The following is a 23643-nucleotide window of genomic DNA, read 5'->3' as shown; positions in this document are numbered from 1 at the left end:
TCTCCCTCAGGGAGAGCAAGCTGCTGCAGAAAGGTGGTTATGTAACAGTGTCTTGCTTCAGTGCTGACAGTGCTTCTTCCCCAGGTGCTTCCAGGAAACCTCCTTCCCGATGCTGTGTCCTGGTTTTTCACAAGTGTGCTGAAGGGCTTACAGGTACATGGGCAGCACGATGGCTGCATGGCAGCTCTTGTCCACCTGGCTTTCCAGATCTACGAGGCCTTGGTGAGAAATTCTGTTCTTCGTCCCAGTGTGAGGGGAATGGTGAAAGCTAGTGCCATACCCAGTGGGTAGGGGGCCGAGGAGTCAGTGGCCCCCAAGGAGGGCAAGGCTGTTACTCCAGCAGAGCTGTGTTAATGGTACTTTCCATGCAGCGCCCTCGCTATGGTGAGCTGAAGGCAGTGATGGAGCAGATCCCTGACATCCAGCTGGACTCTTTGGAGCAGTTTGATTCAAAGCTTCTCAACCCAACACTGCAGAAAGTGGCAGACAAGCGCCGGAAGGATCACTTCAAGCGCCTCATCTCAGGTTGCATTGGGGTAAGTGATATCCTGGAGGAAAATTTCACAGCTGTAGGATGCAGAAGGGATGCCCATCTCCTCTCATCAGCCACCCCCTCCCCAGCCAGGAAGCTGTTGTAGCATGTTCTTAGTGTTGGTTCTGCCTCTCTTCAGCCTGGAGGTTCAGCAGACCGAGCAGCCCCTCCAGCAGTGGCCTCTCACTGAGGTGCAGCGGGTACCTTGCACAAGGGTGTCTGGGGAGACAGGATGTTAAAATGTTTGATTGAAGCTGCTGGGTGGGCATTGGACTCCTGTGAGGATGGTGGTGGCGGAGCCTTTGACACTGAGTAAGGAGCTGAGGAGCTGGTATTCTAAAAGTTACCTCAGTGCCCTGGCACTTGAGAAAGGCCAGGCCTAAAATTCCTCAAAATGCAAGCACAGGGTCTGGGCCTGGGGATTGCTCAGAACCTGGGGTCTGCCTCTGATGTGCAAGCAAGCTGCCCCTGAGCTGAGTGGGGGTGTAAAGACACTAATGACTGGTGCCTGCCTGTCTGTCCTCTGCAGAAGCCCATCGGGGAGCAGTTCCGCAAGGAGGTTCATATCCGGAACCTTCCATCTCTCTTCAAAAAGGTGAAGCCATCACTGGAGACAGATGTGCTAGAAAACGAGGATGGAGAGGGCTTCAATGTACTCTTTGAACCCTGAGCCTGGGATGCTGCAACCATCTCCTCCCCTACCTTATGATTTGTCTCTACTCATAGTAAGCACATTAGATTCTCCTCGTCACCGCCTCCACAAGCATTCGTCTGAATAAAGCCCCTTACGGGTCCCGTCCCTTCTCTTCCATACACTGGGATGGGGCCTGCAGTGGCATTTGAACCAGTCAATATTAAGCTCTTCCCCTGACTCCTTCCCCTCCACTGGATGAGCATCTTTAGACCTCTGCTTCTCTGCAAGGTGGCAGCTGAGTCCATAGACCTCTTTAGGGTAAAGCCTGATCGTCTTGTAGCCTCGGGTCACTCTTGCTCCACCTCTTCATCCCTTGGGGTTTAGGATTAGTGCAAAAGGCAGAGTAGTGTGCCATGTGAAAAGGGGCTACCCTAATCTTCCTCTGGGTGCTAGTAGCCAGGCTTCGTAGGGAACACATCGGACACTCCTGTCATGCTTATCAGCACTTGTCCCTAGCAGACTGGAATTCTGCTGAATCTGTTTCCCTCCAGAATGCTAAGCCTCGGGCTGAGGGCTGCGTGCCAGGAAGCCTAGCAGTGCTCTAGGATCTCCTGTGAGATCAGCCTTTCTAAGGTGCAACTGCTCTCTAGAAAGAGGCAGACACTGTCATATATATACATATATATGTATAGATATGATCATATAGCTTGTTCTACCCAGAGCCAAATGGAAGGCTTTTACTTTGTGCCAGCCTTTCTTGGGCATCTCTCAGGGGGAGCAGGACATATTTTTTTAATTTTTTTTTTTTTCATTTTATCATGCCCTGTAGACTAGAACTTGGCCAGCGCAGGGTAAATAAAATCTGGACCAATAGCTGAAGCACCTGCAATCCAGAAAGGATCTCCTCACCCTCTTGCAGTGGAGGTGACAATAGCCCCACTTTTAACCCAGTCTGGTACTTCTCAGAGAATTGCATGGTGGGGCAGGCTTCACACTGCAGTTTACAGGGGGGAGGCAGGTCAGAAACTGGGTTTTAGATGTGGTGGGACTCTAATGAAGCCACTCCAGTCTGCAAAGCTGGTTCTTCTTACATGACAAATACTACACAATCTATCCTAGAGTTAGCACAGGAGCTGCGAGGGTCTGTCCAGAGCTAGCTGGCAGTTTTGCAATCCAGGAGACACAACAAGTAATAAACTGTGGTAGCTGGAGAAGTGGTGTCTCCACATGGACAGACTGGAGGAAAAGGCTGGGGTTGGGAGGTGTGGGAGTGCAGATAGGAAGAGCAGGCCTTGGGCATCCACTCACTCTCCTGCCCCTGCTGTTCCACCAGCACCCTCCACTTTCTTCCTAGCCTCAAACTTTTTTAACCTCTGAGATAACATGGCTCCTGGCTCTAGCAAAGGCTGGGTGTATTTATTGTGTTGTGATATTTTTAACATTCTGTGACTTCATGCTAGACACAAGGGGTTTTTGTAAAATGGATTTTAAACCTTTTTTGTAGGAATGTTTAAATCCGAAGCTGTCTCTGAACTGGTTGTGTTACACCTGAATGTCAGTAAAGCTATTTCAGTTTCATACACGTGGTGTCATGTTTCATTTTTCTTTTCTCTATGTCAGTAGGATCTGAGGCCTCTGATCTGGCCAGACTGTCTGCCTGGAGACTTCTCAGCAGTTCTTATTCCACCTACCCAAAAGGTGGCACCTTTGCTGGTGGTGAATACACTGTCAGGGAGGGGATGAACCATTCCAGACTATATCGTTTAATTGAGGGGGAAGTTGCATTTTTAAAGTATTTATTTGTCACTCACTGCTAGTTTATTTTAATTCTAGGTCCCAGCTTACAGCTTGAGGGGGATGTGTTGTCAAAGCAAAACCCTTAGGCTGTTTAAGTCTGTTCCATGTGAAGTAATAGCACAGAGAAGTATAGATGGATGGATGGATGGATGGATAAACATGTGATATGTACATGCAGCATGTGCCTGGGTCTGCAGCATGGCATAGGACAGGTTGGGACTGGAGCCAGGATGCCAACTGTACCTCCTCCCTACAGCAGATCCACCCTAACAGGATGTTTGCACTCTACTCTACCCCAAGGAAACAGAAATTTCATTCCACTTACTTGCTAAAGTCTAGCACCATAGTGTGGATTGACTTCAGCAGCCGGGACACACCAATACTGCCAGACATTTTCAACCGTTTACCACTCAACCATGTTGCTCAATGCCCCATCTAACCTGGCCTTGAACACTTCCAGGGATGGGGCATTCACACCTCTGGGCAACCTGCGACAACTTACTTCCACCCCCGTAAAAAGTATCTAACATTCAGTTAAAGCCTCGCTAAACCTCACTGGTCTGCCCTGAAGTGTTTTAATACTATGCCCTATCAGTCCTCCTCACTCACTGCATACCATCTAAAATAACTGCTGTTAATCATCTTTAGACCTGCTGCTACTCATCTTTAGACCTGCTGCCACCTTCTCCACTACTATGGTTTCACAGTTGTGAATGGCACAGGAGACAGCTTTTAAAAAAACCAAAGCCTTTATTTTAGTGCATCTCCTCACTGAGGCTCATTACCAATAGACAAATCCAAAGAGATAGTCCCTGGACTCTTAGCAAGCCCCCATCGAGCCTCCTGCCTATGGAGGAGGAATTCCCCTAGAAGCGGGTGCAGGAAGCCCAGAGCAGCAGTGCAGGTTTCTGCTTTCCCAGCTGCAGCCTGGTCACTCCATAGGCACAGAGTCCAGCTCATTGAGGAAGCGCTGACACTTTCCCATCAGGATCTTGATGGCTTCACTCACCAGCACATCTGGAGGCAAGATACCCGTCGACTCCACTGAAACTGCACAGACACAGACACAAGTCAGCACAGCCACGAGGCGGCCTCAGCCTCCACGCGCCTGGCTCCGTGCTTCTGCCCCTCACCTTCCCTGACACCTCACTGCAACAAGCCGCATCTTCACAGCCAAGAAGCGGCTACCTCTGCCAGCAGGAAGCACCAGCAGATTCAATCCCAAAGCAAGTAGTTACCCACTGCATTCTGAAGGTATGGATGTTGAGGGTGGGGAGAGGCACAGAGCCAGCCACCCATGCTGGCCACTCGCCGCTTGTTCACACAAACCGTGTCAGGACTCTGGAAAACGGGGCACTTACAGATGTAATGATTCCGTACTCTTGCCAGGCGCACGAGGTTTTTCAGACCCTCGTGTCGGAAAACTTCTCTGCTGAATGTGTCCAGCCGTGCATTGGCTACTCTTGCCACCTTTTTTCCTACAGGGAAGATGAAACGAGATGGGCAGACTGCAGCAGGTGAGTGAGTACCTTACGGCCACAGCATATGCTTACCTAAAACAGGCACCCCCCCTTCACCAAAGGCAGAGAAGACACCAGTATAAAGAAAGAGCACGTACCCAACATGAAACTCCAACCTAGCAGAAAAACCCACACATGAAGCCTACGTGCACACAAGAATCTCCAGACAGCTGCTGCAAAGAGCAAGCTCACTACCCAGCATCACAACTGAACAGCAGTGGAAGCTGCAGTCAGCAGCTGCAGAGCTCTGGACAAGTATCCAATGCATTTCAAGGACATCACCCAACACACCTGCACGTGGCAGCCACTCATCCATAAAACCAGGCTCAGAAGAGCATGAGCCATCGATCAGCAAGGCACCATCACAATGTGGTTTTGTCTCTCTGAAGTTTGGCTCTAACCTCCAGTCGGTCTCTACTAAAGCCTGCAAGGAACAAGGCACTTAGCACAGGAAAAAACGTACCATTGATATTCTGGATCTCAATGACCCCAGGGGAAAAGCACTTTTGCAACTTCTCAGCTGCCTCATCCTCAACAGGTTGCAGGAGAGTAATGTCAGGAAGCAGTCGATAACTGGCTGTGGCCACAGGAGAAAACTTGGCATGATCCTTACCTGTACAAAGAGTTAAGAGTCAAGGATGAGAGCAGGCCTCAGGGAACAAGGATGCTGGGGCCTCAAGTTGCAGGGGAAAAGTCAGTCCTCCACCCTTGCCCATCACACCGCAGTGCCCTAGCCCAAGCACTCACATTCCCAGTCCCGCTGCCCCAGGAGCCACGACTCACCTATACCCTTGACACAGTGCATAAGCACATCTATTTCCTGTCCAGGTCGCAACAGTGCAATGAGAATGTCGTCGTGAACAGGTCGGAAGTCAGCATCTGGAAAAAGGTCTGTCTGATTCCCCAAGGGCACCCAGGTCATGTGTTTACTGTACACTGCAAAGAGAAGCCACAAGCATCAGCCAGCTGCCGCCTCAAAGCACATCACTCACCTGTACAGGACTGGAGACAGCAAAAGTAAGTCTAAAAAGTAGAATGGAATCAACTCACCCTGTGAGCACAAAGAGCTGAGAAAACAGCCCAAGCCCTGTCTTCCAAGACCAAAAAGAAAAAAACAACAGATATTTTTAGGAGAGATCTCACCTTTATGATTGAAATACAGTTCATCAGGATCAGATGATTCCTTGGCAGCCTGAGGGTTTCGTCTGCATTTGATTTTCAGCTGAAACTGCAGAGTATCAATTTCAGTGCCTTCCTGATCTCCTGGGAAGAAGCGCATGAAATCACACTTCTGCTCAGTTTACATGACCCCGATTTCCTGCTTTGAGAGAATCCTTCAATATTTTCGTTCTATCCAAGACTCTCACCTTGGTTTCTGTACTCAAAGAGCCGAGGGTCAGCTCGGATAGGGATGAGGCCCAACCGATGGGCCAGAATTTCATCCTGCACAATGGATGTGTTGTTGTACACAAAGACCTTCTCTACTGCCATCGTTGGCACCTCAGGGAGACAAGAGATCAAGTCAGCCTAAGACAACAGTTGAACGACGTGCCAAGAGATTATCCAGCTCTCCCACAAATAACTACCATGCAGACTATTTTGAGTGGCATTTCTGCCAAATCAGGCTATGCAATATACCCTTACACCCCATCTACTCCCATCCCAGTGGTTTTTTAACAATCAGTTGCAAGAGGTGAAGGGCAGGAGAAAGGGCTTTGGGGCATCCTCAACCTTTTAGTACTTGGCAGCATTATGTGGCTTCTGTTGGGCTGGCAACACGACTGTGTCGAAAAGGCTGACCCGCAGACGCTACCAACAGCACCCCTAGGACCAGTAGGGTCCTTATCGCTCATGCTGCTAAAGCCCTAATTCTCTTCGGGCTCCTGGCACACGTGCAGAAGGAACACGTGCTTCTCTTCCAAAACCCGCAGCCGTCCACAGGGGCTGACCCAAGGCTGGACATTCCGCGCTCCCTGTCAAGCAAGTCTAAGGCCGGCACCCCCAGGCGGGCACCCCCGGAGCGGGAGTACCTCGGCGAGCAGGATGCGGCGGAAGGCGTTGGCGATGGCGGCGTCGATGCCCACCATGTCGAACTCCAGGGTGTCCTCTTCCTCACGGATCACGTCCACGCGGAACGCCTGCGGGAGCCGCGCACGGCGGGTCAGGCCGGCCGCGGGGCCCGACCCCGCACACCCGCAGACGACCCCGGCCGCCGGCGCCGCTCACCCACCTCCTCGAAGCGCCGCTGGTCCCAGGCGTCCTCGTAGCCGGGGTAGTTCCCGGGGAAGTCGGTGGTGTGGACCTGCGAGCAGAGGGCACGGGCGGGGCCGTGAGGGGCTGCGGGCGCCGGCCGCCCCCCGCCCCGCCCCGCCGGGCTGGCTCACGTTGCGGACGCCGAACTCGCCCAGCACCACGCGCTCCCGCATCTCGTCCACGCTCCGCCGGGCCGCCATGGGGGCGATGGGCGGTGCTCCCGGGCCCAGAGAGCCGCTCGCGGCCGCCGTCACATCCGGCTCCCGCCCATCCGGGCCAGCGCGGCGGGGCCGGGACGGGCACCATGGCCGCGCCGGGGGCGGCGGGCGGCGGCAGGAGCGGCGCCGCCGCCGCCGCCGAATGGGGCGGCTTCGAGGACAACATGCAGGTGGGGCCGGGCCGGGGCCGGGGGCTGCGGGGCCGGGGCCGGAGGCTGCGGGGCCGGGCCCGGCGGGCGCTGACACCGTGTCTGCCCCGGCGCAGGGTGGCGGCTCCGCCGTCATCGACATGGAGAACATGGACGACACGTCGGGCTCCAGCTTCGAGGACATGGGGGAGATGCACCAGCGCATGAAGGAGGAGGAGGAGGAGGAGGAGGCGGAGGGCGAGGCGGGCGCCGGCGAGGATGAGGACGGGGAGTTCCTGGGCATGAAGGGGCTGCGGGGGCAGCTGGGCCGGCAGGTCGCTGACCAGGTGAGCGCCGGCCCCCGGCCGCCCCCGGCCTCGGGGTCCCTGCCGGCCCGCCCGGCCGCTGCCCGCTCCCTTCTCTCCGCAGATGTGGCAGGCGGGGAAGAGACAAGCCTCCAGGGCCTTCAGCCTCTACGCCAACATCGACATCCTCCGGCCCTACTTCGATGTGGAGCCCGTCCAAGTGCGCGCCAGGTGGGCAGCGCCCGGCGCGGGGGTGCGGCCGCTCCGTGCCTGCGGGAGTCTGGCTGTCAGCTCCGAGGCAGCCAGCGCGAGTGGCCGCCAGCCCTGCGGGAAGACTCTTGTGTGGGCAAGCACATCGTGCCTGTCCCGCTCGTCTCAGTGGCTGGGCTGGGGGCCCTGTCACCTGGCGTTGCTGGTCAGGGCAGGAGAAGGGGCTCTTTTCATACCGGGCTGCCTTATGTGCCTTCTGTTGGGTTTGCAACACAGTTGTGTCCACCAAGGCAAAGTTTTGTGAGCCTTTATGAGGAAAGTTACCTTTCATTCCTGCTGTTCTGCCAATGATCTCTCATCCCTGAGTGGATCCCTAAACATTTTCGTTGAATCTGCCCCTCCTCAGCAAAGTTAACCCACTGATAGTAAGGTTATCCTTCTTTAGTGACCTTGACTCACCCTTTAGAAAGAATCCTCTGTCCCTCAAGGCCTGTCAACATAATAGCAAACACTAGTAATAGGTATATGGGATCTTTTACTTATGAAGCATTTTGTTAACTATCCTGTTGTTCTTCCTGCTTCTGTTTTCATTCCCTGCTTTCCTGTGATGCAGACTGCTGGAGTCCATGATTCCTGTGAAGATGATTAATTTCCCTCAGGTGAGTTCCCTTTTGCTGAATCAGACTCCATGGCCAAGTGACTGTCCCACAGACACCTTGTGAAACTGTAGTAATCCATGTTATTAAGGACTGAGTTTGTTAGGTGTTCTTCTCCCTAAAAATGCTGGTGGCTCCTTTCCACGGTTGTTCCAAACCTCAGTGTGCTGTCACCTAACCTCAGGTGATAACCTGGGTGGTAAACTCCATCCAGTGCACATCTCACATCATCTGTGCTAGGGACCCTGATATTCAGGCCTCTAACCAAAGTTTCCCTCTCCTGTATCCTCCTGTAGAAGATTGCAGGCGAGCTGTATGGACCCCTCATGCTGGTTTTCACACTGGTGGCCATTCTTCTGCATGGAATGAAGACCTCAGACACCATCATTGTAGGTCGAGTTTCAGTGATAAGTGGTGGTTTGACTGGGCTCTGGGTTGCTGTAGTGACACTAGAAGAGGAGGGGAAACCTCTTCTATAACTGAATAAGCATCCTGCCAAAAAGCAGATTGATTTGAAGATGTTGGTTTGGGATTGGGAGGAAGGATGTACCGGAAAGTCTTGACACTCTGCTGCTGGGAGAGCTTGGGGTGTAGGTCCTGTGGCCCCCTGAATACTGCTGGCCAGCTATTTGATAATGCCTACCAAGGGTCTGGGATTCTCAGGGGTCAGTTTGGGTGCTGGCAGACCACTCCTTTGAGTTCTCCTCATCCTGACACTGTCTCCACAGAGGGAAGGCACACTGATGGGCACAGCCATTGGCACCTGCTTCGGTTACTGGCTGGGCGTCTCGTCTTTCATGTATTTCCTGGCATATCTGTGCAATGCCCAAATCACAATGGTGCAGATGCTGTCACTGTTGGTATGTACTCATGGAGCTGCCCTGTGATGCATACTGTTGTGTGGTGTTCCAGAACAAGCTCTTTCCAAAGAACAGGAAAAGTCTTTCTAAACTGCTGGTCCCAGGTAACTGCACTGGGACAACCTGGAATTCCAGGACGCTCTTCTGACCTGCCCCATCCCAAGCACAGCGATAGTACAAAGAGGCAGTTCTTTTGTGCAGGTCTCCTGCTTTGCACTTCCTGATTTGAGAACCTGGTGGTAAAAAGCCGGGAGACTCCAATTTCTCTGGGATTAGAGGATCTTTCCTCTGTTTCCCCTGCCGCAGCCTCTGACATGCCCGTGAATCCGTCAGAGAGATTGTCTGTGTGTGAGCTGCTGTTAAAGTTGCTGTTCTGGTTGACTGTTCAGCAGCGGATGAGTGGATTGCGAGGCTTTGCCGTGGTGAAGTGTTGCAGGAATGGGCTGTTTGTGCTCTTGATCAATGGCCCTTTGTGTGGGACTGGTGCTTGTAACATGGACGTTTTTGTTTTGTCAGGGCTACGGTCTTTTCGGACACTGCATCACTCTCTTTGTCACCTATAACATCCACTTCCACTCCCTCTTCTATATCTTCTGGTTGGTTGTTGGTGGACTCTCTACACTACGAATGGTAAGGGACAGGCAGCCTGGGCTCCTCCTCTTCCTGGGACAAAAATAGGGAGGGAAGTGTTGTTTGCATTCTGTTCCTTGGCCTGGTGGTTCATTTCACAGCCAAACTGCTGTGGAGAAAATAATGCTCCTGCATGATTTGGCCACTGGTATATGGAGGTGCTGCTTGGATTAATATCCCCACCCATTCTAACAGCTACAGGAGGTTCATTTACTCCCTTATAGCCCTTGCTGCTGTGGAGAGCCATGCCTGAGCATCCTGCCCTCTTGGCAAGGCTGGACAAGGTTCACCTACACAAAACAGAACCTGTTCTGTGTGTTCCTGACTGCAGTCCCAGAGGTTCAGGTAGCAGCTGCCCTGTCTCTGATGGCCTCCTCTCTCCTAGGTTGCTGTGTTGGTGTCGCGCACCGTGGGACATACCCAGCGGCTCATCCTGTGTGGGACTCTTGCTGCTCTGCATATGCTTTTCCTCCTCTATCTGCACTTTGCTTATCACAAGGTGGTAGAAGGTAAGCAAGGGAGATATAAAGACATCCTGTTAGATCTGGGGGGAGGGAAGTTGTTTTTTCTGAGAGAATGGATGGACAGTTTGAATCTGTCCTTTAGGCATCTGTGCCAGTTTCCAACTCTAAAATGACCACCTCTAGCTTTTCTAGAAGAAGCTGTTCGAGTAGGGCAGCAGGTAAACATTGGGATAGTTACTGTGCACTGAGTTTTAGCACTTAAGACCCGATTTGTGAGACAGGACCCTTATTCCCACAAGTGAAGTGTAACAGCACTGACTCTTCTTGCATGCAAATGTCCAGCCCCTTCCTGAATATTGTTGAAGTCAGGTTGCTTTTCGCTGATCAGGAAATGTGTCATAAGTGTTTTTCCTTCTTGGTTTAACATCTTTTTTTGTCTTGTATTGTATAGCACAGGTTGCAGAAGCTGTATCTTCCCCAGCTGGTACTGTTAACCAGGCCATGCATGTAACAAAATCTCAGCCTCCTTAAAAAAAAAAAAAAAAACACCACCTAAAACTCTTCTCCCACCCTATCTCTAGAGAGTTTACAGATACCTAAATACACAGTTCTGCAAATTTCTTCTGTGAGTTTAGGCAGCCAGACCCATTTGTGATATTTCTGATAAATCTGCATAATTAGGGGTTATACATAGCATTACAAGTCCTCTTAGATACAAATCTTGTTCTTTCCTGAATTTGTGGCAAAGGTTCTGATCTGCAGCTCTTCGGCTGATGAAATAGAATAAAATATACTCCAAGCAATTTTCCTCAAGGCACTCCAAAACTGATTATCAGTCTTAAGAGGGTACTTGACAGAGACTTGAGAACATTTGCGTCGGTCTGTGTATTTCCTGCCAAGCGTGGTCTGTTTGCGTTGTAGTGACAAAAACTCCATATTGCAATACAGCTACAGCTCCTGATGTGAGTCTGCAAGTGTATCACAGGATGAAAGCAGAGAGTCTTGATCTAAGAGCAAGGTCTGTGCTGGGATGAAGTAGAAGCAGGATTTTACCAATTTCCCTCAGCAAAGCAACACCTCTGGCCGTACCTGCGGGTCGAAAGGCAGGGGACTGAATCTGACACCCTCAAAGCAAAAGGATCTCTGTTCCTCTTGGAAACATGCAGTTTTCCTGCCCCCAAGCACAAGCTCTAACGTGTACCCTGTGGTCTTTGGATGGAAGTATTTACTCCTATTCAGTCTTTGGGGTTAGTTGTCTTCTCCCATTGCAAGTGCTTTGCATGTTTTGGGCCCTGCCACCATCAACCACTACCTGGACAGAGAGAAACGCAAGAAGAAATGTGCCATCTGCTATCATCTGTACTAACTCCTGCCTCTCTCCCCTTTTTTCTGTTCTGCAGGTATCCTGGACACGTTGGAAGGACCCAACATGCCGCCTTTTCAGAGAGTTGCCCGAGACATTCCAGTAGTTTCCAATGCCGTACTGAACACAACAGCCAAAGCCATTGCATTGACCCTGTAGTTTTACAGACTTGGACTTGCTTCCTTCACTACTTTTGGGGCTGCATAGGGCCACGGTAACCTGCTGCCTCTTAGGAACAGGACAGAGCAGCAAGAAGACAACTTGGTTTTGTTTTCCTGGATCTGTCCTCTCCGTTATGGTTTGGGCAGCTGAGCGGACTCAGCGGAGGTGAGTTGCACCTCAGTGACTCCGAAGAGCTACACTCTTCCCCCATCCAGGTCTGGGCTGTCTTGAGTAGAGTGGTTCTGTTGCCTGCATGTTTAGCTGGGATTTCCCAGCACAGTTTGTTCCTTAGCCCTCTTTCCGCTTGCTGATGTAACTCCAGGAGTATCTGCCCTGTTCCTGTCCTGAAGAGGGAAGAATTAAATTGATGTTGGTGCTGAGTGATGTCTTATGCTTGAGCCTGCTTGTCTCATGGGAGCGTGGTGGTTGGGTCTCTGCTCCTTCGTCTGCCCTGTCCTAGACTCAAAGCAGGATTCTTTGCAATTTCTGCTGTCCTTCTTCAGCTGTTCTGTGACACGTGTCCTGCTTCGGGCACCTTTTTCAAAGGCATTGTAGTTCAAAAGGCACAGGAACTTCACTTTCTCTGGCAATTTTCAGGAGCAGCACAGTGTTTAACCACATACTCTTTCTTGTCATGTTCCATATTGATCCCTCTTCACTTTGTCCAAGCTGCTGTCTCACCTCACCATCCCCTCTGCTCTGTGTGTCAGATATGTATCTGTCCCCATGCTTTTGCTCTACCTTTTGTTCCTGCCACCCTTCTGCCCATGTTGCTCTGTGGGTCATGTAGGTCAGCATGTTTGTGCATGGTCTTCAGTGGATATTTCTGCTGGGAGGCCAGTTCAGCCCACCCTTGTGCTGCTGGCCCTCATGTCTCCCAGCCATGAGACTGTCACCTCTGGGCAGGAGTGGCATTCTGTTCCCCAGTCACCCGTTCTGCTGTGTACTGCCTGGCTTTTCAACCTGAGTCTAGGCCATCTTTTTGAAGGGACTCCTGGAGCCTTGAGGGTCTCTGGCAAACCTTTCTGGTGTTTCCATTTAACAAAGGGAGAAATAGCAGAGTGTGTAATGGAAATAGAGTTGGCATATTAATCTCCAGTGTATTGATGCAGGAAAGCCCCAGTAAGGATGGGAAAGCAGAGCAGCCCAGTCTAGGCTTATCTGCGCTCACAACTGAGTAGTTCAGCCTTCCCTCACTGCTCAAACTTCTACTGGTCCGCAGGGAGAAGCTATTAAACTGGCTTTCACCTTTTCTCTCCATGGGGTTCTGGATGTCTGGGGGAGAGGAGCCACCCCTCAGAGAAGCTTATCTTTAAACTCAGGCAGAAAAAAACCCAGGATATTGCCCTTCCTTGATGTGGCCACGAGTGCACAAGGCAGTCTGTCAGAACTGCACTCTTTGGTCCCTTGTTTGTATTAATGGGAGAGGATGCAGCTGTAGTGGCATTCTGACTAGTGCCAAGGTGCAATGAAAGGGAAGGATAGTGCCAGCTACTGTAATCAGGTTGGTCATCTGCTTCAGTTGAAAAAAAATGTTACTGGACAGGACTTGGTTATTTTCAGTCACAGACCTACTTTCCACTATTTGCTTATTCCCACATTCATATTTTGTTCCCCTTTCAAGAGCAAAAAGCTTCTCTGCTAACAATCACATGTATAACAGACAGGTTCCCTCGCTTTCTTCTCCCCACCTGACCCCCTTCCTTGGGAAACATTTTGGCTGAAGAACAGCATTCAGAGCAAGCTGCTTGGGGGAATTGTTAATTATTTTGGCTAGTAGTCTCCATGGGGTTTTTTGGACCAATTGAACCGCTTTAAGCTCTTAGAATGTCTGTTACTTCAACACTTGACAAAATGGAAGTGTTAAGTTTGTAATGCTGCTTCTGGCATTTCCCTCTTTATATCTCCATGGGAGGTTTGTTTCTAATTCCAAGTTCTTGCCCTGGCAGCCTAGAATGGATCTGTTTCTCTTGATGCAAACTATGGAAGTACTGGCAGGGTGGAAGGAAAAGAGACAATTGTCACTGGAGTAAGTTCAGCTGAGAAGAAAAAAAATCATTCTGCACCAAACTTGTTTGTCACCATTGCTGATCCTCGACACAATTGGAGAACGGCTGTGCTCCCTCCTGCACTGAGCCACTCAGCTGAACCAGAGGGGCGAAGCTGTGCCCTGTGTTTTCACTCAAAGCCCAGAGGAGAGCAGTGAGCAAACTCCTCACGCTTCCTCTGAGCAGCTTGTGTGTTGTGTCAGCTGGGGACATGATCAGGGTGACAACCAACCACCCTCTTGGAACCTGTGGGGCTTGCTCTGCTCCAGTTCTTCAGCTCTGATTAATTCTCTGTGCAGCAGCAGCTGGAAGCTGAACTGTTCTTTACTGCCAGAAATTCAGTACTCGGCTGAGAGCTTCAGCATTGCCTTTCACTGACAGAGAAGGACACGTTTTTTCAAGGAAATGCATGCATGCTGCAGTTCCAGGGAGTGTGCTGAGCACGCAGGCTTAATAAAGTACTTGTGGGAGGGCATCTCAATGCTTACTCAGGTTCTCTAGTTATCAGAACAAGCCTTACAACCTTATCGTGCAACACTATCTCTGCCTTTGTTTCCTGACACAGCTCTTGCAGCAAATCTCCAATAATTTTCTCCTTCTTTGCAGCAAATCTGAAATAACCGACTCATCATTTCTCCCTTTTGAGTAGAGGTAGCTCTGTGTAAGCCCCTCCTTATTAAATATGGAACAAACATATAAAGCTGTTAGATTAGAAAGAGAAAGCTGTATATTAAAGCTGAAAATTAATATTAAAGCATCTATGACCTCCTCCTCTCCTATGCAGTACCCAAGAGTCCAACTCTTCTTACAGTCTATCCCTGTTGCACTAATGGTCACCTTAACTGTGATTTTGGGTTACGGGTAGGCTCTTTCTTCTCCCGTTTGTTTCTCTTCCTGTGTCTACTCTCACTGTAGTTGCTATTCATCCACTGTTTATGTGTTAACTCTCAATGGCATCACTTTTTCTGCCTCCAGTAGGTAAACAATAAATGACCTTCCTCATACCTGCAGGGTAACTGCACATGACAAGGAAGAAGTATCTAGTTCTGCACAAAATAGCATTGCCAAAGTCCCCTCTCTGCATAACCCTGCATTAGGTTTGGTGAGCCAAAGCTTGGGACCGTTGGCTCCTGTGCCACTCTTTTCAATGAACTGAGCTTAAAGTAGGTGGGATACTTCTCTCCTCAATGTGCTCTGGCTCCTGACAACAGGCAGTGAAGGGGCCCTAGGGCATTTTGTTCAAGGTTTCGGGACTGCTGCTGTCAGTGGAAGTGGGACATGTCCCAGGGGCTCTCCTCCAAGCACCTCTCTAATAATAGTTTGTTTAAAAAAGCATGGGTTGACTGGTGCCTGGAGGTAATTGAGAGGTGAGTCTGAGTGTAGCCTTCTAGCTGACCTGCATGCAGTAGCAGCAGCTGGGACTTTCTTGGCCACCCCCTGCCTGCGTGTAACTCTGAAATGCAGTCTTTTGTCCCTCACCATCCAGCAATAGGTATGATCCCATTCTCACCTGGGTCTTTTAATGTGACCTTAGGGATGAGCTGCTCCTTTTCTGAAAGCCACAGTACTACAGCTATACCACAGCTGGATGTTTGCAGCTGCTGCTCATATTGCAGCACAGGTGAGTTGCAAGGCCAGTGATCTGTTCTTGGTGTATCTTGCAGGAACAGTATCAAGGTCAGGCATCTCTGTGCAATAGGGAAAGAAAGAGAGGGGTGTAGGTACTCTAGAGAACAGCGATGGATTACTCAAGGGCCATGGTGATACCCACATTGGGAGTTGGAGCCAAAGTCTTAATGCTGCTGCTCCCCTTGCCTCATTCAGGATCTAACATGCATCCTCAGCTCAGGTTATCTGCTCCTCCATTTTGATGAAGTGCTCCATATCCCCCTCCACACCCTATTTTTCTCTTCATTTTCCATCTCCTCTCCCAGGCCCTGGCCTGCAAACCAAGCAGAGGAGCCTGGTTTTGTCCCAGTGTTACCTACTGGGCTGGAATTCACTTGAGCACTGCTATATGCAGTAGCCAGATTAGTTACGTGCAGAAAGCTGCCTACTTAGGCGGTTTAACCTAATTTCCACATCACTGCCTTCCTTTTTCAGCTCAGTGAAGTTGAAAACGCTGGGGCCCTGCTTCCTATTTCTCTCCAAGTACAGGATTACTCAGCGCGGAGAGAGGGGACAAATCCCTGTGATCCATACCTGTGAATTAGCAGGAGGTGGGGTGTGCCCCGCATACCTCAGGTCAGGCTGAGGGCACAGGCTGTGTGCTCAGGGATAAGGAAATCTGTGGCCCTTCCCCAACCCTCTAACTTTTCACCTCCAAGCAGCTGCCTCCAAGCACTGGCTCCTGCAAGCTCTGGGCCGTGAGAAGCAGATCAGACTGACCTCGCCACTAAGTCGTGGGTCGAGGATTCAGGTTTAGTAGGTTAAAATATTAAACGCCACTGAAGCCATGGAACACCACGGTTCCTCGGACCAAGCACCCAGAGTGTGCCGTGGCCCAATGGCTTGCGCCCCTTTCCCCAGGTGGGAGCGGGGCTGGCATGGAGAGCCTTTCCCAGGTGCTTCTTCCACCCTCTCTCCCCTCCTGTACCCCCAGTGTCGGGGACCTAGCCCGGCCGGTCCGGCCCCGCCGTCTCCTCAGGGCAGGGGGCAGGTGCCAGCGGGCGCCGCCGTCGCCCCTCGGTTGAACGGCGTCGGGGCCCAAGCTGCCGGGCGGGATGCCGGGGCGGGATGGGGGACGCCGGACGCCCCTCCACGCCCGCTCCATCCCGCGGGGAGGCGCTGGCCGGGCGGGGAGGAGGGCTCGGAGCGGCGGCAGGGGGAAGGCGGGGCGGCCCGGCAGGTGCGGGCGGAGCGGGGCGGAGACCGGCGGGGCCGCCCGGCCCCCGCCCGGCGCTGCGGGGCGGCGCGACCCGGCGCCCCGGTGCGGATCGGCCCCGCCGATGGCTGCCCTGGGTCCCGCCGCCCCGCCGGGCGGAGCGGGGCGCCCCGGCGGCCGCCGGTGAGGCAGCGCGGTGCCGCCCCCGGGGCCGCGGTGGGCCGGGCCGGGACTGCCCGGCAGCGGCGGCGGCGGCGGCGCCCGCCCCGGCCCGCAGCGCGCCTCTCCGCCGGCGCCCGAGCGGCGCGGCCCCGGGATCGGCGGCGCTCCGAGCCGGGGGAAGATGCTGCCGGGGTCTATCCAGATCTCCGGGGAGACGCTGTCGGGGGCGGAGATCCGGGACATCTGCGAGAGCCTGCGGGAGAACTCGGTGCGGCTGCTGTCGCTGCGGGGCTGCCAGCTCTCCGAGCGGGACTTCGGGCACGTCTGCCGCGGGGTGGCCGAGTCCCGCTCCCTCGCTCAGCTCAACCTCAACCTGGGTATCGTCTCCAACATCAACCGCGTCAAGCAGCTGGCCGAGGCCCTGAAGACGAACCGCTCCGTTCAGTCCCTCTTGTGAGTACGGTGGGGCGAGGGCCGCCGAGGGGGCCCCGGCGCCCTCCCGGGCGGGGACGGCTCTTTCGGGGGACTGTCAGCTCAGGGCCAACCCCTGAATTTGAGTTTCGTCGGAGGGAAAAAATGCCCTTGACGCTGCGGAGGATAAGCCCCTGCCCGTCACCTGGCTGGGAGGGAGCCACTTCTGCCCGCGCCGGCTGGGCACGGCCCTGCCTCTGGGTCCCGGTCCCCCAGCCCCGGTGGTGGGGCTGCCCCTTCAACGCTGGCATCCCCTGCACCCCTCGTTCCGGCCGGGAGAGGAGAGCCACCGCAGCGGCCAGCCGACCCTAGCGACAGAGGCTTCCCAAAGCCTTTTGCCCACTCGGAGTTCGTATTTGTCATCCACCTCATTTTGTCTGCTTCTTCCTCCCTGTCAGGTTAGTTAGCTCCCAGGAAGAAGGCTCCGTAGTAATTTTCCCTTTTGCCTGCACAGCCTCCATGGGAGTCCCCTGACAGATGCAGGCTTGGCCCTCCTCAACCCTGCTCTCTCCATCCACCCCTCGCTGGTGGCTCTGGATCTAGGAGACTGCATGCTGGGTGATGAAGGCATCAACCTTATCTGTGGGCTCCTGCCGCCTGATGGGGCCAAGTCTGGTAAGCACCAGGGGCTGTGGGCTGCTCAATGACTGGTGGAGCTTTCACATAGATCAGATGTACGCAGCGCTAAACCCTCAGCCCTGGAGAAGGCAGGCTCTTTGGTTTGCCAGGGCTAAGGATTTCCTTCCCGTAACTTAACAAAAGCAGATAAGCCAAGCAGTAGATGAGGGGTTCCCTTGGGCAGGTTTGGGCGTCCTGCTACTCATCTGTCCTGCTGGCAGTTTGGAGCTCAGGGACTAACAGGTTGCTTCTGGTTCACATCAGCAGCATTTGAAACTGGAGGAGAGGACAGCTTGGACTTTGAATTTATTATTTTGCATTTGTGTGTTGATAATCACCGTAGATAAATATATTGTGCGCCCCTACCTCAGCACTTAGCTTTATTATCAGTGCCTGGGATTTATCCCTGCTTGCGGGTGCACTTCATGAGTATGTATTGCATGGTCACAGCCTTCATGCCAAGACTCAGGTCTTTGCAGGGAACGATCTTTGGTAGTGTGAGGCCAGTGACCTGTGCAGGGAATGATCTTTGTTGTGTGAGACCAGCAGAGAGCTAGCATGTGCTGAGGTAACACCACTCTTTTCTTCTGACTCTCAAAGTATAGTTGGAAACCTTTTCCTAGCACCTCCTCCTCTGTGTGTGCACAATTCCACTGATGCTGTTATTGCTCCTGGCCACCCTTCCCAGGTGCAGGCTTCAGAGCCTGCTGTCCCTGTCATCCTCTCTCCAGCCTGTCACCTCATGCCACTTTCTTTGCGCAGTCAGTTGTCTCACACACCCCTTAACTTCCACTGTGTTTCCTATTCAGGGTAAGCAGGACGCAGGTTGGGAGAGCAGATAAATGGGGCAGTTGCAGCACAGTTAAATGAAGAGCCACAGCTGAAGGCAGTGAAATATTTCACTGATCACTGAAATATGTGATGACAGTTGTCAGAGCAAACCAAGTCCTTAAGCCCTACAGAGTACAGGGGACACAACCCAAAGCTGTTCTGGTAAGCTGAACAAGTTTGCCTGCGACTGCTTTGGTGATCCTAAGGCTCTGGTTTGGCTTCTCTCTCTTCTCCAGGCCTCAAAGAGCTGACACTGAGTGCCAACCCAGGCATCACAAGTAAAGGCTGGGGACGCCTAGCCATTGCAGTGGCTCACAGCTCCCAGCTCCGCGTGCTGAACCTGGACTACAACCCCCTAGGTAAGCTGGGGGCCAGGGAGGAGGAGCACTCCTGCCTCTCAGCATGGTGTGATTTGCACCAGTGGGTGGCCAGGGACCGAGCTCTGGAAAGGCGGTAGAGCACCAACAGTAGGATGGGGCAGTTCCTTGCATAGATGCCCTGTGTTCCCCAGCAGCAACTTCACCCTGCCAGGCACCTTCAGCTGTAGGGGAAGTCACCCCAGTGCTCTGCTTGTGTGAGGTGACCACGTGTCCTGCGGGGAGGCGCAGAAAGGAGCCTGTGCCTTGCCCACTCCACCGCCTTCATCGTCATGTTTGACCCTCCATGTCTCCCTTCTTCTCGAAGCCCCGGGCGCTGAAGCTGGCTTAGCAGATGCAGTGTGTCCCCACGCTCCCCCTTCATCTTCCTGGAGGAGCAGGGAGGAGGAGGAGAGCCTGGCACTCGTTGCCATAGAAACAAACTCTCTCCTGCTCTGCTGCAAGGTGGTGAGGAGATCGGGCCATGCCTCTCTGAGCATCAGGATGACACTCCCCTCCTCAACCTGTCTGCAAGCAGAGCCTCCCCCTGGCCCTCTTTGCTGACCAGGTACCTCTTCTTGGAGAGGAAAAGCTCCAGGGTGTTACTTGACAGCAGTCTGGGTTTTGTTCCAAGAGAAGGTGTCACGGTTGTACGGCATCTTGGCATTCGACAGAGAATGTCAGAATGCATTCTGGGGTGTTGTCTCTTCACCAACATCAATCTTCAGTGCTCCTCATCCCGGTGCATCCCCCCGCAAGGTCTACCCCCTTTGGAGGGAGGCAGTCTGCCAGCTGATGCAGAGTCCTCTGTCTGACTCCAGCCTTCCCCTAGACTGAAGTATCCAGCTCTTATTCTGTGTCTGGGATGCCCTACAGGGACTGGTAAAGGCCCTGGCCTCCTTGAGTAGAAAGGAGATTTGGGAAGATACGCTTCCTCGGGGAATAAAACCAATTTCACAGTGTTCCTTTGTGCTCCCCCTGATAATCAGTGACTGCTCCCATAACCACAAAATGGTGCACCTTTCCTGGTCTCTTTTCTCAGTTAACAGCTTCTTTTCTACCATGAGGTAACAGATTTGGAAGGCTGTCTGATGGCAGAAATACACAGAGGATGTTCCCATGAAAGCCCCAGGCGCATGAGGACATGTGGCATCACACGAGGGAAGGAAGGCAGGCGCTGCTGACAGCCCTGGTTTGCTCCTCCCACAGGTGACCAGGTAGCCGGGATGCTCGCTGTCGCTGTGGCCTCCAGTCGAACCCTCGAAGTGCTGGACTTGGAGGGAACGGGACTTACCAACCAGTCAGCTCAGGTACGGGAGCACACACAGCAGTTACAGTTACCCTACAGCATCACTGACACCTCAAGGGGGCACGTCTGGGTGTCTGCAGAGGCCCCAGGACCCACGCCTGCCTCCAACCACACGCACCCCCTTCCCTCCCTGCACCCGGGCCTGGGGTTCTTGCTTTCCTCTGGCTGTTTTCTTGGAAGAAGTGAGGTTGGATTTTTGGCTGAGAATCAGAACTAAATCTCTGTGGACAAATGCACGCCAAGGCTCAGTTCCACAGACTCTCAGATCTCCAGCTTCCAGTGGTAAGAGGGAATGGGTCTGGATGTGTGACAGCAACAGTGTAGAGCAGTCCCTTCTCTAGACAGAGCCAGAAAATCCAAGCTTGGCTCTTCCCACAGGAAGATGGGAAGTCCTCAGTCTCCCATAAAGCCTGATGAAGGGATGTCAAGGCCAAGGGAAGGTAGAAGTAAGGAGAGGAGGGCTGGAGTTTGCAAGGGAGACAAAGCACTGACACTCTTTCTGCTCAGCTTTTGTGATGCTTGTTTATCTCACTCTCCCCCCAGACCTTGCTGGACATGGTAGAGAATTACCCCACAGCCCTACGGACACTCATCCTGGCGGAGAACAACATTAGTCCCGAGCTGCAGCAGCAGATTTCTGATCTTCTCTCAGAGGGTGAGGAAGAGGAGGAGACAGAGGCCCACGAAGTCACAGCCAGGGAGAAGAACCCCTGGATCTGCCAGAACAGTAAGAACTCCGGGAGCTGGGCTGGGGGGCAGGAGTTGAGGGGCAAGAACTGGCGTGTCTGGGATGTTTCCAGTGCCACTCGCCTCTTGCAGTGGGGTTGGTGAATGGGTCTGTGTCCCTTCTCCCCATGAAATGGAATCAATACTTACAACCTCCATGGAGTACACACAACCTCCATGGAGTACACATGCCTCCAGACGTGACCCTCATGTTAAACAGCATTGGGCTGCACCGCTCTTGGAACAGCAGCCTCCAAGGACAATGCAGCTGCTGCAAAGAGTGGAAACGGTACCTCTGAGACATTTTTCCTGATGCTGCAGGAACAAAATCTGAAAGTCTTAAAACTCAAGGGCAGGACTATTAAAGATCTTGGGAGCCTTCGCCAGATATCCTAGCCAAAACTTGTGTCATTCCTCACCGTTTCCAGAGCCTCCCTGCAATCCGCACAGCATCAGCTATTCCTATCTCTAGGTCCCAAACATGTGAAAGGTTAGCCAGGTGCCACTGTCTGTCTGTTGCTTCTAATGGAAAAGAAGTTGTATTATGGAGATAGCAGTAGCCTGTTCTGTGTAGCTTGCATATATGATATTGTATTTTGTCATGCCTGCCTTGTGATCCAGCTGGTTTGAGGGTTTGCTTTTCTTACCCTCTTTGTGCTTCACCCCTCACAGTTCCCATATTATACTACCAGCAGACAAGCAGAACCAATCCTTGAGCCTCAAAACATCTGGATCCTCATCTACTAAACCTATAAAAATCATTTAGTGATAGTTTGGCCAAGTTTTGGATCTAGTTTCTTGAAACTGTTGCCTGAAATAGAGATTCTCCTGCAGTAGTTTTGAATGTGCAGGACTGCCACTAGAGATCTCCTCTCTCCCATGCAGGAAAAAACCTTTTTTTTTTTTTTTTTTTTTTTTTTTTATTTTTTTGTTTCAAAAGGCTTCTGGATGGGAAACTAGTACCCTGCTAAGTTTCTTACTTGCTATGTGTTACCATCCTCCTTGCAGTTGATTGACTTGCTGTGGGGAGAGGCACAGTGTTCCTGGCTGTTGCTCTGAGCCATGGCAGAGCCAGCAAGCTGCCCTCACTTCCCCAAGGCAGGCAGGGAAGGGCTGCACAAACCTTCCATTCACGCAGTGCAGAAAGTCAGTATTTCCAGGGCCCTGCTGCTGTAACATGGCTGACTGCCCACGGCATTCCCTGCGCTTGGGAAGGCAACACCACCACCCTGTGTGGTATTGGTTTGCTTGCAGCCTGAAGCCTGCCCCACCTGGACACTGCCTCTCTACTGAAAAACACTCGATGAGTGCAGATTTAAAGGTCTGTGCAGGGCTGGGTAAGGGCACGGCTGGGTGAGCACAACCAAGATCACCCACACGTCGGAGAACTCAGACTTGATGTTCCTCTGGCCGCTTGCTCCTGTCTCTGCTTTCTTCCCCTACCCAAAAATCGATTCTGTTTTGCTGTGTGGCCAGAGCAAGCCTAGTTCCTACTTAATATCACACTTCTCTCAGCATTTCTCTTCCCACCCTGCGATGTTTTAATTCCTCATCCTCACCTCTGGATCTGGAGTACAGCCTTGCGCTCCGGCAGCCCGAACGCCTCATGGTTCTCTCCCTCTCTCGACACAGATTCCAGCTCCCAGATGGTCCTGATGACGTCAGGCCTCGGTGACAGCCTCTTAGCAGAAACAGAAATGTAGCCGGGCTACCCTGCCTGCTTCTGCCCAGGAGAGCCCCGAGCACCCGCCAGCCCCAGCCGCCGCTGGGCTCCCCGGCCCTCTTGTCACACATCTCACCTCCTGTCGATGCCTCCCTCGCTCCGAGCAGGAGCCTGGTCCAAGCGAATCTCTACACACGTCTCTGTGTCGCCACACGCCTCGCCGGCCGCTTGTGATTGTCCCCGTCGCCGCATGTGTAGCTCACGCCGCCCTGCCACCCCCACGTCAGGCTGCGCCCGCTGGGTGCGGGCAATATTTATTCAGATGTGTATAAGAGATGTCCTTTCTAGCGCTTGTACTGCTGTCGCGATGAGACTTTTATAAAGGTCACAGACGTGGTGGCACCACTCGGCAGCGTCCGCCTTCGCCACTGCGCGACCCCGGGAGGGCGGGTGCCGGCAGGGACCGGTGGGTACGAGCAGAGAGCGGCAGGGACGGGCAGGGCCTGGGAGGTGCCGACAGGTTCCGGCAGGGACGGGCAGGTGCCAGGCGCGGGCAGGAGCCGCTGCGGGCCCGTTCCACGCCCGGCGCGGGCAGGAGCCGCTGTGGGCCCGTTCCACGCCCGGCGCGGGCAGGAGCCGCTGTGGGCCCGTTCCACGCCCGGCGCGGGCAGGAGCCGCTGCGGGCCCGTTCCACGCCCGGCGCGGGCAGGAGCCGCTGTGGGCCCGTTGCAGGCCCGGCGCGGGCAGGAGCCGCTGTGGGCCCGTTCCACGCCCGGCGCGGGCAGGAGCCGCTGCGGGCCCGTTCCACGCCCGGCGCGGGCAGGAGCCGCTGCGGGCCCGTTCCACGCCCGGCGCGGGCAGGAGCCGCTGCGGGCCCGTTGCAGGCCCGGCGCGGGCAGGAGC

The 23643-nt window shown here is 53.3% G+C and overlaps 4 protein-coding genes across 8 annotated transcripts in view; 3 read left to right on the top strand and 1 right to left on the bottom strand.

Moving 5' to 3' along the window:
* Positions 1-2746, top strand: part of XPO5 (exportin 5) — a 29038-nt gene extending 26292 nt beyond the window's left edge. For all 4 annotated transcript variants that reach the window (XM_040057866.1, XM_040057865.2, XM_040057864.2 and 1 more), the window contains 3 exons: positions 85-222; positions 372-536; positions 1062-2746. In XM_040057866.1, coding sequence (XP_039913800.1) covers positions 85-222; positions 372-536; positions 1062-1202 — 444 coding nt within the window. In that variant the 3' untranslated portion in view covers positions 1203-2746. The remainder of the gene's footprint in view (positions 1-84; positions 223-371; positions 537-1061) is intronic.
* Positions 2747-3694: 948 nt separating this feature from the next.
* Positions 3695-6963, bottom strand: POLR1C (RNA polymerase I and III subunit C). 2 transcript variants are annotated; one of them, XM_040058391.2, is made up of 9 exons: positions 6868-6963; positions 6714-6785; positions 6514-6621; positions 5851-5983; positions 5627-5746; positions 5267-5419; positions 4947-5096; positions 4325-4441; positions 3695-4013 (listed from the first exon to the last, which is right to left on the bottom strand). In XM_040058391.2, the coding sequence occupies exons 1-9, from the start codon at positions 6934-6936 to the stop codon at positions 3895-3897; spliced, it is 1041 nt and encodes a 346-aa protein (XP_039914325.1). In that variant the 5' UTR covers positions 6937-6963; the 3' UTR covers positions 3695-3894. The 2 variants fall into 2 exon arrangements, with proteins under 2 accessions (XP_039914325.1, XP_039914326.1); XM_040058392.2 differs by having other exon boundaries at positions 3716-4013; positions 5627-5743.
* A 26-nt stretch (positions 6964-6989) lies between these two features.
* YIPF3 (Yip1 domain family member 3) lies at positions 6990-12112 on the top strand. Its single transcript, XM_040058390.2, has 9 exons — positions 6990-7124; positions 7220-7429; positions 7512-7618; positions 8211-8256; positions 8550-8642; positions 8982-9113; positions 9630-9743; positions 10129-10252; positions 11608-12112. Exons 1-9 carry the CDS (start codon positions 7041-7043, stop codon positions 11727-11729), a joined length of 1032 nt encoding a protein of 343 aa, XP_039914324.1. The 5' UTR covers positions 6990-7040; the 3' UTR covers positions 11730-12112.
* Positions 12113-16636: 4524 nt separating this feature from the next.
* On the top strand, positions 16637-23145 carry LRRC73 (leucine rich repeat containing 73). The gene is made up of 6 exons (XM_040058648.2): positions 16637-17219; positions 17692-17852; positions 18923-19045; positions 20252-20352; positions 20895-21078; positions 22710-23145. Exons 1-6 carry the CDS (start codon positions 16948-16950, stop codon positions 22778-22780), a joined length of 912 nt encoding a protein of 303 aa, XP_039914582.1. The 5' UTR covers positions 16637-16947; the 3' UTR covers positions 22781-23145.
* Positions 23146-23643: the final 498 nt, after the last annotated feature.

The sequence above is a fragment of the Hirundo rustica genome, chromosome 3 (genome assembly GCF_015227805.2).
Source record: "Hirundo rustica isolate bHirRus1 chromosome 3, bHirRus1.pri.v3, whole genome shotgun sequence".
Lineage (NCBI taxonomy): Eukaryota > Metazoa > Chordata > Aves > Passeriformes > Hirundinidae > Hirundo > Hirundo rustica.
This window is presented reverse-complemented; position numbering and strand designations above follow the sequence as displayed.

Bases quoted from the DNA above. Each gene is read 5' to 3' on its own strand.
- POLR1C (XM_040058391.2), bottom strand. From the start codon at position 6,936: ATGGCGGCCCGGCGGAGCGTGGACGAGATGCGGGAGCGCGTGGTGCTG. The intron at 5,747-5,850 runs GTGAGAGTCTTG...GCTTCTTCCCAG, and splicing joins CTTTGAGTACAGAAACCAAG to GAGATCAGGAAGGCACTGAA. The intron at 4,442-4,946 runs GTACGTTTTTTC...TCTTCCCTGTAG, and splicing joins TGAGATCCAGAATATCAATG to GAAAAAAGGTGGCAAGAGTA.
- YIPF3 (XM_040058390.2), top strand. From the start codon at position 7,041: ATGGCCGCGCCGGGGGCGGCGGGCGGCGGCAGGAGCGGCGCCGCCGCC. The intron at 8,643-8,981 runs GTAGGTCGAGTT...CTGTCTCCACAG, and splicing joins AGACCTCAGACACCATCATT to AGGGAAGGCACACTGATGGG. The intron at 9,744-10,128 runs GTAAGGGACAGG...CCTCTCTCCTAG, and splicing joins GACTCTCTACACTACGAATG to GTTGCTGTGTTGGTGTCGCG.
- LRRC73 (XM_040058648.2), top strand. From the start codon at position 16,948: ATGCTGCCGGGGTCTATCCAGATCTCCGGGGAGACGCTGTCGGGGGCG. The intron at 17,220-17,691 runs GTGAGTACGGTG...TTGCCTGCACAG, and splicing joins CGCTCCGTTCAGTCCCTCTT to CCTCCATGGGAGTCCCCTGA. The intron at 20,353-20,894 runs GTACGGGAGCAC...CTCTCCCCCCAG, and splicing joins TTACCAACCAGTCAGCTCAG to ACCTTGCTGGACATGGTAGA.